Below are 14,018 nucleotides of genomic sequence, written 5' to 3'. Positions count from 1 at the left end.
TTCCCCCTGGAAGCCATTGTGAACAATTCTTGTTGCATTCGTCACGATGGGCTAACTGACCTGCTTCATCCTCACCTATCATCTCTTACTGGTGTCCCGTCAGGGTATACCGTTAGCGCAGGCTGGGATATCATACCATTAACATCCATTAAAAAAAAAAAAAAACTAGTGAACATATCGCTTAAAATTCACGCATTAAAAATATAGTCAGTCATTGAGAACATTCTTCTTTTGGATACAGTTTAACAGAAATCTGATAGTGTCTATATATATATCCCGTGTCACGATGTCCGTTCACGCTAATTTTGAAACCGCTGAATCGATTTAACGAACTTTTTAAATGTATGTTATTTGTTCCAACTCGAGGGGACAGTTTTTAATCCAATAAGGAAAAATAGACTCGATAGATGGCGGTAAAGGGCAAAATTACATTGGCGGGGTGAGCTAGTATAGTATAAAATTTACGTTTTAGGTGCTTGGTTTGACTGATTGAAGTGAGTTGCGCAATGAATAATTTTTCCTCACTAGTTCAACTACTGCGCAGCTACGTCACCGTGACTTGTCTATGTCCAAAGAATAAATATATAGTAGAAGCGACACTCAAACACTATCATTTATGAATCAATGTCACCAAAAAGTACCCTGAGGGTCTACCATGAAACGAAATTCTGAATTTTTGAACTCAAGTTCGTGTTTTTGTATTTACCGAAATCGGCGCCATAAATGAAACTTAAAATCCTATCATAAAAATCCAAAGGAAGACGGTATGTATTATGTAATTTTAACCTCAAATTTGTGTTTCGTTCCACTTCGAAATTTCGGGAAACATTTCATAGGAAGGAAAGGCGCTGTGTTTGCCCGTACGGGGCTACAACTCAAGAACCTTTTTTCTCTATCGTTTGTATATGTATGTATAAATATAATGTATGGATGAATAAAGCAAATTTTATTGTCCTTCTCGCGGAAAATACAATATATACAAACAATGCAGTTATTATTATTGAATTCATGGTAGTGTCGTTTCTACCTGGACGTGTATTTTTGTCTACGTGCAATAGTTTTATTATCATTATGGTTTTCAATTCAGTGTCACGTATACATACCGGTTAATGAGCGTCGGTTTACGTAATTATTGTTTTTATTGCAAACGCTACCTTTGATATGAGGTCGTAAGTAAGTATAAAAGGTACGACCCCGCTATATGTATTGTTAATTTTTAAAAGGCTACCAAAAAGACACGGTTCCGTATATTTTTTTACAGCGAAAAATGGATGTTTGTTACTCTTTAACACAATAACTATGAAATGGATTTGAATAAAATTTTGTACACGAATAGATTATCGTAACACATAGAATATTTTATGTACTGATTCACGCGAAACCGCGGGATACGGCCAGTAGAACATAAATCATTTATTATTCTAATTGACTTCTTTACAAGTTCTTTTAAATCTTCATTTTTGTATGTTTTTGTTGCTAGGATCGCAATATTATTATTTACTGAGAAAAATTCGTAAGAAACTCAGCAATGATTATTTCCTTATGTACATAAAAGATAATCTTACACTTGTTGGTTACACGTAGTGATTATATTTAGTAATTAGTTTTATTAACAAACAATTTAAAATAAATCATTTTTTTGTTTTTTGTGAGTATTGTACATTACAATTTGTGAAATTAATTTAATCTCTAATTGTAATATAATTTATGATGTTGCTCTGTTCAAAATATCTATGTATATAAATTGATGTCATTGAAAATTCTAGCTACCTTATATCACTAAAAGTAATGTTTAAAAAACAGATAATTAATAATAAATTTAAAATAATATTTTACAATAAATCGAAAACTATTTATTTACAACTGACTTCAAAAAAAGGGAGTTCTTAATACGGTTGTATTTTTTTTGCCTCATAACTCCGTCAGTTGTAAACTTCTTTATAATATATTTTTTTTTTTATCTAAAGGGATATACTTACAGATTGGTTCAATAGAAATTTTATCAAATAGTTAAGTTTTAAATAAAAATAACTGTTAGTGCTACAATTGAAGTCGGCTTTTTTTTGGGGAACACAATTTAAAAATTGCGATATATTAATATTATGTTTTAAATTCGTTCAGTTCCGAAGTTTCGAATAAATTTTCATGGTAGGTTGATTTTTGTGATCCTTCTTTATCGAAGAGATTTACTTCTTAGTAAAGGTACGTTTATAAATTTTTAATTTAAATTCCTTACTAATATATAAATTTCATTTTAAATTTTGTAACAAGTAATCGTGGACAATGTCATCATGAGTACATGATCGATTACGTACTGTATATTGACTAAATATAAGCTGTGATTTAGATCACGGTTGTTTACCAAATGTTACTATTGAGTAATATATTCTATTCTCCATTACATGACTTGATTGATAATGCTCTTGATTTGAGCAAACTAAAATTATAAACAAACGATTTATCTAATTTGTTTTTAAATATAGTATTATTATACTGCTTTATTGGTTTAGTCTACAAAATTATTGAACATTTTCTATATGTACATAATAATATATATATATATATATATATATATATATATATATATATATATATATATATATATATATATATATACCAATTCAGATATCCTCGAAGTTTTTTTTTATACAACTTAGAATGACAAACAAGCTGACGGCCCACCTGATGGAAAGTGGTAACCGTCGCCTATAGACATGAGCAGTACCATGGACTTAACAGAGTATACTGTTTTGCCCATGATACCCCCCATGCGTTGCCATTCCTGAGGACTCAGGTGTTATTTCTGTGTACCCAGTAAATTCACGCCTTATCCCACCCGTTAAATCGAAACACAGCCATGCAAACAAAACTACTTCACGGTTGAAACACGAATGGGACAGAGGTACCCAAGCAATCGACTTTTGTACAAAGTCTCCCTCTGGTAAAGATTTTACCTTACAGACCTATAAGATCATGTTTTCTTATTTTTGGGTAGACCCTTTTCTTATCTAATCCCTTTTTCCTTTTACCTCATTGATATATTATATTATATAAAAACATTCGAAGCAAATAATCAGATATTAAATATGCACTTATAATTAAAAAAAGTAATTTACGACTTTTTTTTGTAGATAATTACGATTTTTTACATATTAACATTTATATTTTTACAAATATTGTAACAATGCACTATTCGAACATAAAAAATTTAGTATTCGATTTTATTTGCACCAGAGAAAACATGATAGTAGTTCATACTCTCTTGCCTTTTCCTAAGATTTTATAGGACAATATCTGCTGAGAAAAATCAGTAAGAAACTCAGCAATGACTCTTCATTTTACTTATGTACATACAAGGTAATTTTACATTTTTTAAACGTAGTGATTATAATTAGTAATGAGTTTTATTTATATATAATTTCAAATATAATTTTACAATTAATCAAATTGATAATTGTTCATGATCATGCCTTTTCCTGAGATTTTTTTAAATAAAGAATAAATTTGAAATTGTCTATGGTTATAATGCACTTATTTCTTGTTATGTATAGGAAATTCACATGAATATATATATGAAATATTCAAAGTGTATCAGGACAGAAAAATGGTATATGAAAGTAAGTGGTCTACACCTCAAAGTCTTAAAAGAGAAGTTTATAATAATTTCGTCTTACCTGTGATGACATACAGTTGGGAAGCGTGCATACTAATGATATGACTAGTCAACCAAATGCATGTCACACATAGAAAACACCGTACATGGAGTTTCTCTGAGGGATCGAATCTAAAACGAAGTAATTCGCCAGAAAACCAAAATCACCGATACAGCTCAACAAATTTGGAATACGAAATGGCAGCGGATTGGTCATATCTGTCATAAACCTGATAATCGTTGAAACAGACATATTCTGGAGTGGTGATTGCGAATCGGCAAGTGTTGTGTAGAAGACATGCGGCTAGGCAAAGACATACGTTGTGTTACAGATGACAACTGGCAGTGAAGAGCCTAAAATCGAGTTCAGTGACGTGCTTTGGGTGAAGCCAATATCCAGCAAAGTACTATAGTAGACTGATTGTAACGATGATGACATAAAAGTGATAATACGTATTTGTTATCTATTTTCCCTGGAATATATTATATCTAACTGACATCCGAGTGAAAACAATTCAACGCCACCATATTTCAATTAATGTGTATTATTAAGACTACATTCAATAAAAGCATTACATTATCCAAACATTCGCCTTTGTAACAATGTGTGTTCTAGGTAAATAGACATAGAAACTAGGTTAGTAAATACCGACTCGTATTGTCTAGAGTTATGCACATACGAGATAAGACTTATTGATTTTAAGACATACAAGTGCTTGTTATTTACAATGATTTTAAATTATGAATGCTTGTACATATATAAGTATAAGAATTAACACTATATGTAGTGTCATACTGACAATGATGGCTTAGATGTAGGGGTTTAATTAAAACCTCTATTAAATCCTATTACCTCTCCCTTTAGTTCTATTTTCCTGTGTTCTCTCTTTATTTTCCTCCGTCATTCTCTGATATTGTATGTTTGCTATTAAATATGTGTATGTTTATGAATATATATATAGAAGTGTGTGTGTGTGTGTGTATATATATGTGTGTTTGTATACATTAGTATCTAAATATTAGTAGAATAGATGCAGGCATTCTCTGTAAGTTTTATTAACAGTGGAATATCCATTGTTTTTTTTTTCATTCATACTTTTTCTTGTTTCAGTCCGCCTTCACTTTTATTACTCTAAGTAGGTAATCCTCTAAGGCGTTCAATATACAAAATTTTTATTACCTCTCCCCAAGCAATAAGGCGCAAGATGTAATCTCTCGTATCGTATATTATAAGTACAAATAAGTATATCACGTTTTGTGTACCTCTGCCATCCCTTCCGGCAAAAGGGGTGATTTATTGTGCTCGTATCAACAATACCAAACAACCGTTCCACTCTTATAAATTTGTCGAACCTTTCCGTCCGTTTGTGTCTAAGTGAAATTTTTGGCGCGACACTAAAATATCTAGTTTCCATCTTCGTTTATATAAATCTTGGACAGACATCATCCCATATGTTTTTTATGGTTTGGTAACTACAAAGGAAAAACGTAACCCTTATAGGATCATTTCGTTATCCGTCTGTCTGTCCGTTCGTCCTTCCGTCTGTCATGACCCTTTTTTTAAGAACGCGTGGAGGTATCAAGTTGAAGTTAATATCAAATACTCAGATCTACAATCTCTCGACCTAGAATCATGAAATTTGGCAAGAAGCAATGTCATGTAGTACAAATAAAGGAAAAAATCCAAAAACCGTAAATTTGCAGTTATATCACAAAAAAAAATATACTTGATGATTTTGTACGGGACCCTCGTTGCGCGAGTCCGACCCGCACTTGACCGGCTTTTCTATACCACACAGGTGGCAAACAAGCATATGCCCCATCTGATAATAAGAAGTTACCGTAGGCTATGAACGCCTGTGATACCAGGGGCTTTGCCTGCGCATTGTCGATCCTGATGAAACCTATTTATTTATGTCTCAATGCGAGAATGTACGTACCAATGTACGTACAATAAATTAAAACAATTGCGTCTTTTTGATATCATTTTAGGAATTGTTATGACTCTCAAAAAAAGGTGGTTTGTGTCTAAATTTTTTATTGTGTGTATATTATGCAAATTCCAAACTGATTTTCGCGATGTTTTTTTTTACAATCAAGACTCTACTCCCATGTAGATTCCATATTAATTTTATAACAACTGAAGCTGCCATGTTTTTTTTTAAATGTTGCGAAATAGTATTTATGTGTATATTTTTATGGCTGATAATAGAATGATAACTCTACCTGCGCTAATGGTGAGGATTGATAGGTGAGAATGAAAAGGCAAGTCAGTTAGCTCATTGTGATAAATTCACTTGGAATTAAACATGATGTTATTTACGACCATAAGGAAGTCGACATGGTAGAGTATATTGCTAGTAATAGGATGAATCCCTATTACTAACAATCCCTTCCCCCTTTTAGACTATATTACAAAATAAGCCATTTTACATCTTGTGGTAAATCACGCTGATTCACCATTGAAGTAGCTTTTTTTACAGAGTAATACATACTTGTTAATTTAACATGTCAATACCTTTACATTCCCGCACAATACCACGGGTAACAGTTTGTATAGACGCCACACTTACTGAAACCATCACAAAGGGGCACTGATGCTAATATCATAAGGAACCGCCTCTGAAACGTTCCACTCACTCTGTTGACTTACCATGAATATTCAATACGTCTGCCAAATTCTAGACCGCAGTCTGTACCGTGTACAGACTATCAAAATTAGGTATATTCAAGTCACCACAAGCTACGGATGTAGTTAGCATAGACGTAAATAGATATAGATGACTTTGGAACGAGAATTTACAAGAAAATCATATAGAAATTAATCATTACGTTATTTAAGATAGATAGATAGATAGATAGATAAACACTTTATTTGAGCCATTTAACACACGTAAATTAATAAATAAAATGAAACAATTTGATTATTTACATTTTTTCAAATATAAAACAACATATAAAACAAAAAAATTAATATTGGAGATATGTTTTCAGCAAGTGTGTCGCAGTGACCCAAAAAGGCTACAGCTCAGTGATACCTTTGCTTAAAAGCAAAGCACTGATTTTCAGCTGCAACCTGAAGTAAGGCTACACGGACGCGTGCAACAAACCCAGAGTGTTACCAATTTAACCTTTTATTTTGACCTGTGTAACCAATTTAATAGCAAAAGGTAAAATTATATTATATAGATACATACTTATATAGATGATGCATAAATAATATATTTCATTAATTAATTAAACATAATTTTTAACATATACAAATAATAATTCACCACAGTAATTATGTTAAAAGCAGTCGCTACCAGGCAACTAATCCAAATGTTTGCTTATTTAATAAATGTTGCTTTATCAACTTTTTAAAAATTGATTTGGATGCAGCTAGTCTCATTGGAGGGGGTATGCTATTCCAGCATTTAGTCGCCTGGTGGCGAAAACATCCGGTAAAAGCGACTGTCCTATGGTTATGAACCGCCAACGGGGGCCGCGTTGATCGAGACACATTACATCCATAATAATTGTTGAAAGTCGGAAATTTGAGTTTTTTATATAGATATTCAGGGGATTTAAATTTCACAAGATCAAACATAAGTACAGCAAGATGCAATCGTCTACGTGAGTCCATGTTCAACATAGATGCTTCATTCAAATATGGTGTAATGTGACTACGAGGTGAAACAACAAAGCAAAAGCGACAGCACGCATTCTGAATCCTCTGTATCATTCGACGAGATGAAGAAAGGAGACGAGGCCCGTAGACCAGATCACCATAATTTAATCTGGATAATACAAGAGATTCACAGAGTGTAATTCGTGATCTTTCTGACAACAAATTTCGTATCTTGTATAATATTTTAAGTCGATAAAAGCAATTCCGGACCAAACCCAACACATGGTTTTCAAAACGTAAATTACTGTCAAAAAGCACACCAAGGTTCTTTGCCTCGCAAACATGTTCAATATTTGTATCACCGATCTTTACAACTAGATTATTATTCGATGCCTTCTCAATTTGATTTTTCGAGCCAATTACCATATATTTTGATTTTAAAGGATTAAGAACAAGAGCATTATTATTAGACCATGCAGCGATGCGATCTAAATCTTCATTCATTTTCTGAACGGCATTAGATATCCCAATTTGACTTCTAGATATATACAGTTGTACATCGTCCGCATAACAATGATAGTTACAGTTCTTAATAACATTAGGGAGGTCGGCACTGTATATAATAAATAGAAGTGGGCCCAGTATAGATCCTTGAGGAACTCCACGCTTCACCAACCTGGGGGAAGATATCATACAAGTACCATCATCCTTCAGCAATTTAACCGCCTGAAATCGCTCTCCTAAATAACTCTTAAACCAATTAATCGAGTGATGATTAAACCCATAATATGACAATTTAGAGAGTAATAATGAAATATTGAGACTATCAAATGCGCGGGAAAAATCAAGTAAAGTTAATATAGAGCCTTGACCATTATCTTGAGCAGCCAATATGTTGTCTGTCACATCAAGCAATGTTGTGACAGTGCCTCTGCCCTTTCGAAACCCCGACTGGAAAAGCGGCAGTATCTTGTTGACTTCAATGTATTTTAATAATTGAAAGTATATGGCTTTTTCCAAGATTTTAGATAAAAAAGGCAATATACTAATAGGTCTCAGATCTTTAAATTCCTTTGGATGGTCAACTTTAGGAAGAGGAGTAATTAATGCCTTTTTCCACTGATGAGGAACCACACCTGTTACAATTGATTTGTTAATTATATCAGTAATAATAGAGAGAGTATGTGGTAGGGTAAGCAAAACCATGTCTCGACTAATACCATCAGTCCCAATTGCGTTTGATTGTATGGACAAAATATACTTGGCAACATCATTTGAACTGATAGGTTCCAATCTAAAACTAGGCGTCGTTGTATTAAACCGATGAAATTCAAAATAGGTTAGCTGTGAAATAGGGACTGTTTCAGGTCCGGGCACTTTTAGAAAATATTTATTAATACTATTAGGGTCGTTAAAGCTGTCAGGAAGATAATCACTTTTACAAGGATCTATTAATATTCTATCCCTCAAATTCTTCCAAAACACTTTACTATTACTCGTATTAGAGTTAATATAATGATTATAATAGGCTTTCTTCTCAGCAGCAATACTCATAGACACTGTATTTTTGAGGTCTTTATAATATTTTTTGTCCCTCTCTAATTTAGACTTACGATATTTATTATGTGCTTTGTTGCGTAAGTCAATCATGCACTTAATTGTATCAGTTATCCAAGGAAGTGACTGATGACGTTTGAATTTTCTCGTCATTATTGGAGCATGCCTGTCGAAAAGGGACATAATAAGCGTATTAAATCTATCGACCATATCATCAACCGTGCTCATACATGAAACAGATGCCCAATCATGTGTAAGAAGGTCCTCATTAAATTTATTTATGTCTATATTTTTTATGGGTCTATATGTCACGGATCTAGGTGGAATTTTAGATTTCCTTAATGTGAGAGTAACATTTATCATCGCATGACCAAGTGAACCAGTAATATTTGTGACAGAAATGTCACGGATCCTACAATTTGTACATACAAGATCAATTAAAGTATCGGAACCAACTGAAAAATGTGTCGGTTCATTCACTATCTGTTTAAGATCCATACAGCTTAAAAATTGGTTGAATTTAATTACACTGTTATTCGAACTATCGAGTAAATTGATATTAAAATCACCTAGCAGCACAACGTGATCATAGTTTGAAAAATATGTTACCGATTCGGTTAATGCATCAATAAATAAGTCTACGTTTAACCACTGTGGTCTATACGCCGTACCTACAATAACACGATAACCATTTACTATTGTCGATAGCCACATCTGCTCAATACCTCCATTGGGATGCTTTACATAGCGCACGCGCATGCCTTGCTTAACATAAAAAGCTACACCACCCCCTCTACCGCCACGCATGTACTGCGGACGCGGCGTGTTCCTTAGCCGGTACCCTGGCACCGTGGGGGCACGCGCCTCCTGGCCTGCCGGCAACCATGTCTCGTTTATCGCCACAATATCCGGTTCGAAACGATTCATTGCAATAATGAAATCATCATGACCTGTGTTCAACGATCCCGCATTATATAGCGCTAACTTAAAAAATTGACTTTTCATCATCATGGCATCGCATATACACATGCATATATATATAAGTCATAATTGTACATTTGTAAATATATTTTTGTTAAATTTGTATTAATTAATGTAATAAATAGTAGTAGATAAATAGACACAACACATACTTCAAAATAATTGCAAAAAAAAGAAAATAGTAAGCTATTAAAATATAAGTAAAAGGTGTAAAAAAACAATAATCGGTACATGTGTAGTATCAATACAAACGGTTCAAGATCATAGGATATTATCACTGCGACACACTGGTTCACCCTACTTTTATATGTAAATAGCGGAGTAGCCGTACAATGTGTATAAAAAAGGAAAATATATACAAAACCACTCAAGCTATTAAACAATAAATAAATATACTCCAAAATTGTAAAAAAATTGACTAAAGCATGCAATAAATGTAACAAAATACCATAAAAAAGAAATAAAACTAACACTACCTCAAGCTTTTGTACACTGATAACAATAAAATATAGATTATAAACAAATAATAATGTTTTTTGTACATTTTTAGAAATTTCGAAGAAAATGTAATTACAGCAGTGTACTAAATATGTGTAACGTAGAGATTTAAAAAATAGAGCGAACCGCTTCCGGACCAAAAACTCGAACAAAATCATCGTCCGTCCGCAAACGCAAACGTGGAGAACCTTTATCGTGATATTGCCGTACATATATCCTGCCTTCCTTTGTCCACACGTAGCGCCATTTATACTGATTACAAAAAGTCCGTGCGCGTCGAAATAGTTGTCTGTTAACCTTTGTCAACCTCTCATTTACATAAAAGCGACGCGGTACGCCCGGCAGCCCTGTTCCTTCCGTGGTGGCACCGCGGCGTACCCGCGCAGCCTGTAGCAGCTGATCACGGGTAGCACGGCGCGCCAGTCGTACCACAATAGGACGAGGGCGCTCCGAACTCACTTCTAGAGACTCTGCCATGCGTCCCACACGTCTCGCACTCACTATGTCCTGATCGGACAAATTAACACCCAGCTTAACAGCGAGAGTCGTAACAACATGCGACAGGCTTTCCTCTTTTTGCTCCGAAATACAAGATATTTCTATATCGTTTAATAAAAGATCTTGATCTCTATCGTTGATGTCCATTTTTAACTCGTTAATAGAAGCGAGAAGTGATGTGTCACATTGCTGCACACCGGACATATTGCCCATCCGATTCTCCAAGCTATTAATGCATTCGTCTATCTTATCCATACGACTCTCGCATGCACTAACTCTACTTGAGATTGCAGTCAATGTCTCATTTAAAGTTTTTAACTGAGCCCGTGTCGACTTCATTTCATCTCTAAAAAGACGTATCTCCATAGTAAGCGCTTGTATATCCGTTATTTCGCTGGTGGTATTTGGAGTGGTATCATTTAATATTGACTGCTCTGCCAGAGAAATATCCATATGCAAGGGTGAGCCCGGAACTGCTCCTCCGCGCTGCACAGTAACACCATCTACTGCTGCTCGAACAGGAGTATTCGTATTGTCGAATTTAGGTTGCCTGCTTTTACACATCACACACCGCCAAGCATCTCTATGCTCCTTCGTTAAGGTGTTATAAAAGCGCTGCTCGGATATATTTGCGCAATCCAAATCAAAGTGTTGATTACATCCACCACAATAAAGATATCTCTTGTTTTCAATTAATTTAAGGCATCCAGCACATTGTATTTTGTCTGACGACATTGTAAAAAACAAAAAAAAAAACAAAAAAAAAAATAACAACAATAATAATAAAATAAAAAAAAAAAATCAAAGGATGAATTCCGAGACTTGAACCCGCAACCTCCGTCAATGTCGCACTTTGCGCTTGCACCTCCGCGCCAGCGACAACTTAAGAAACTTTTTCAAAATTATGAAATATATATACAGCGCAGTGAGTGCGGTTGTGAGTAATTACTGAACAATTATTGACATTGAAACTCACAAGGTCACTTAGCACAATTCACGGTCACTAAGTCGAGTAGAATTTAACGGTTAGAATAACTTAATTTAATCACTACATCAAAACTATTTCAGATCCAGAATAATGAAATATAGAGTTTTAAAGGTTACACTTTAAGGAGCAGAATCATTACTTTTGAAATCCAAATATACTTGTTTTTAACAATTTAAAAGATAAATGAATACGAGAACTAAAAATACACGTCCGCAGCTGTCACCGCGTCCGTAAAACCTCCTCAACTAATAAACTATACTAAACAACTATACTAAGACTCAACAATACCCTTGAAGAATTATATCATCATCATTTCAGCCATTATCCGTCCACTGCTGGACATAAGCCTCCCCCATAGACTGCCATAAAGAACGGTCCTGAGCCACCTGTATCCACCGACTCCCTGCAATGCACTTCAAGTTGTCACTCTATCTTGTGGGGGGGTCGTCCTACACTGCGTTTACCTGTACGCGGTCGCCATTCAAGAACCTTTCTTCCCCATCAGTTGTCGGTTCTTCGAGCTAGTCCAATGTAATATGACCAGTCCATTGCCACTTCAGCTTGCTTATCCTTCGGGCCATGTCAGTTATTTTGGTTCTTTTGCGGATATCCTCGTTTTAGATTCTATCACGCAAAGAAACTCCGAGCATAGGCCTCTCCATAGCCCGCTTAGTAACTTGTAGCTTTTGCATACGGGCAATAGTGTAGGTCCATGAAGAAACATATATGAATACATTAATATCATTAGTAATGGCATGACTATATAAAATATGCGAGATTTTTACGCGATGCGAGTCGAGATTGATAATTATCATACAAAAATGTTCAAATTCAACTGCTTGCATAGATTTGAACAAACATTTTTTGTTTGAAATGATGCGAGCCTGAGGGGGGAAGGGATTGTTCAGCGAACTACCAGTCCCATTGCTGGCAATGCACCCTGTCAGTTCGACATCCACGCGGTTCCCCTTGAAAACCATCTTGGTTACTTCTAATAGAATTCGTTACAATGAGCTAACTGACCTGCTTCCATCGTCACCTATCATTTATAACTGGTGTTTCTTCAGCGTATACCGATAGCGCAGGATTCGGGGTAGTACGTGCACGTTGCTGACCCTGAAGAAACCTTAAATACCCTTTTTGATAAACCCCATACTGTAGTCTCTAGAGAAAACTTGGAATTTAGAAAATCTAGGGTAACCATTATGAATATGAAGAGCAGCATGAACATCACTTATCATAAGTACAATGACTCTAATATATTTGATGACAATGATCAATTATCTGGTACTATCCAAGCCTTATTAGTTCGTCAAAATGGAACAAACGGTAGAGATGTACAGTGTCAAGTTAGTTCACAACTTGTAGGCAGTTCAGGAGTGACAACTTGACAAGTTCATAAACAAACCAGTCAACGGGGAGCCTTGTTACAAACTCAATTAACAACACAAAATGTAATTTCACAATGGAAAGAATTAGATATCACAGCTTACGTTCCGTTATTTAGATATGTTATAGTCGTACTTTTGGGATCTTGGCGTAAGGCTAAAACATAACCTATGCTTTATAAACAGACCCTATAAATACTTTCTACTTATGGGTTCTCAAGGTACGATAAAATCCCTTTAAGGGTATTTAGTAGTACATTGTACCATTGTGCGAAGCTGGGGCGGGTCGCTAGTAAATTTATAAATATTAGTACAACAAATTTCGACCTGCAACTTCGTGTCCATTCAAGGAATAAAATGTAACCTCTATGTCAATCTAAAATAGGTTATAGTTAATCTACGTTCCGAATTTAAATCGAACCCATCCAGGCGTTTAGGCGTGATTAATTAACAAACATGTTCATAGACTCAGATTTAGGTGTAATAGTAGGTTCCTGTAATGTATAATAATGTAGATATACGTAGATAGAGTGAGTAATTCATGTTCACTAAAGTGTTCAGGCAGGTGGCGCGTCGCGTCGGTCCGGATTGTTGAGCATCCTAAAATATGGCTGAACGTAATTATGGTCGGCCCCACCGTCATATACTTGAAAGAGATTCCACTGGTTTGTTTTAATTTACTATATGATTTATTGTTTATTGTTTTTTTTTCTCTAATTTCATAAGTTTGTGTTTATTTTTTTTATGTTCTAACCTCAGCTCGTGTAATTTTTTTATACTACGTAGAATAGCAAACAAGCTGACGGCCCACCTGATGGAAAGTGGTAACCGTCGCCTATTGGCATG

At 34.7% G+C, this 14,018-nt stretch overlaps 2 protein-coding genes across 3 annotated transcripts in view; both read right to left on the bottom strand.

Annotated features, from left to right (window-relative positions):
• Positions 1–14,018, bottom strand: part of LOC113516693 (pseudouridylate synthase RPUSD2-like) — a 555,256-nt gene that overhangs the window by 176,318 nt on the left and 364,920 nt on the right. The window lies entirely within an intron of this gene.
• Positions 10,388–11,617, bottom strand: LOC128202256 (uncharacterized). Its single transcript, XM_052901890.1, has one exon. It carries the CDS (start codon positions 11,529–11,531, stop codon positions 10,407–10,409), a length of 1,125 nt encoding a protein of 374 aa, XP_052757850.1. The 5' UTR covers positions 11,532–11,617; the 3' UTR covers positions 10,388–10,406.

This window comes from Galleria mellonella, unplaced genomic scaffold (genome assembly GCF_026898425.1).
Source record: "Galleria mellonella isolate WM207_F2 unplaced genomic scaffold, CSIRO_AGI_GalMel_v1 utg83, whole genome shotgun sequence".
Classification (NCBI taxonomy): domain Eukaryota; kingdom Metazoa; phylum Arthropoda; class Insecta; order Lepidoptera; family Pyralidae; genus Galleria; species Galleria mellonella.
The sequence above is the reverse complement of the archived record's forward strand: the minus strand, read 5'-3'. Positions and strand labels throughout refer to the sequence as shown.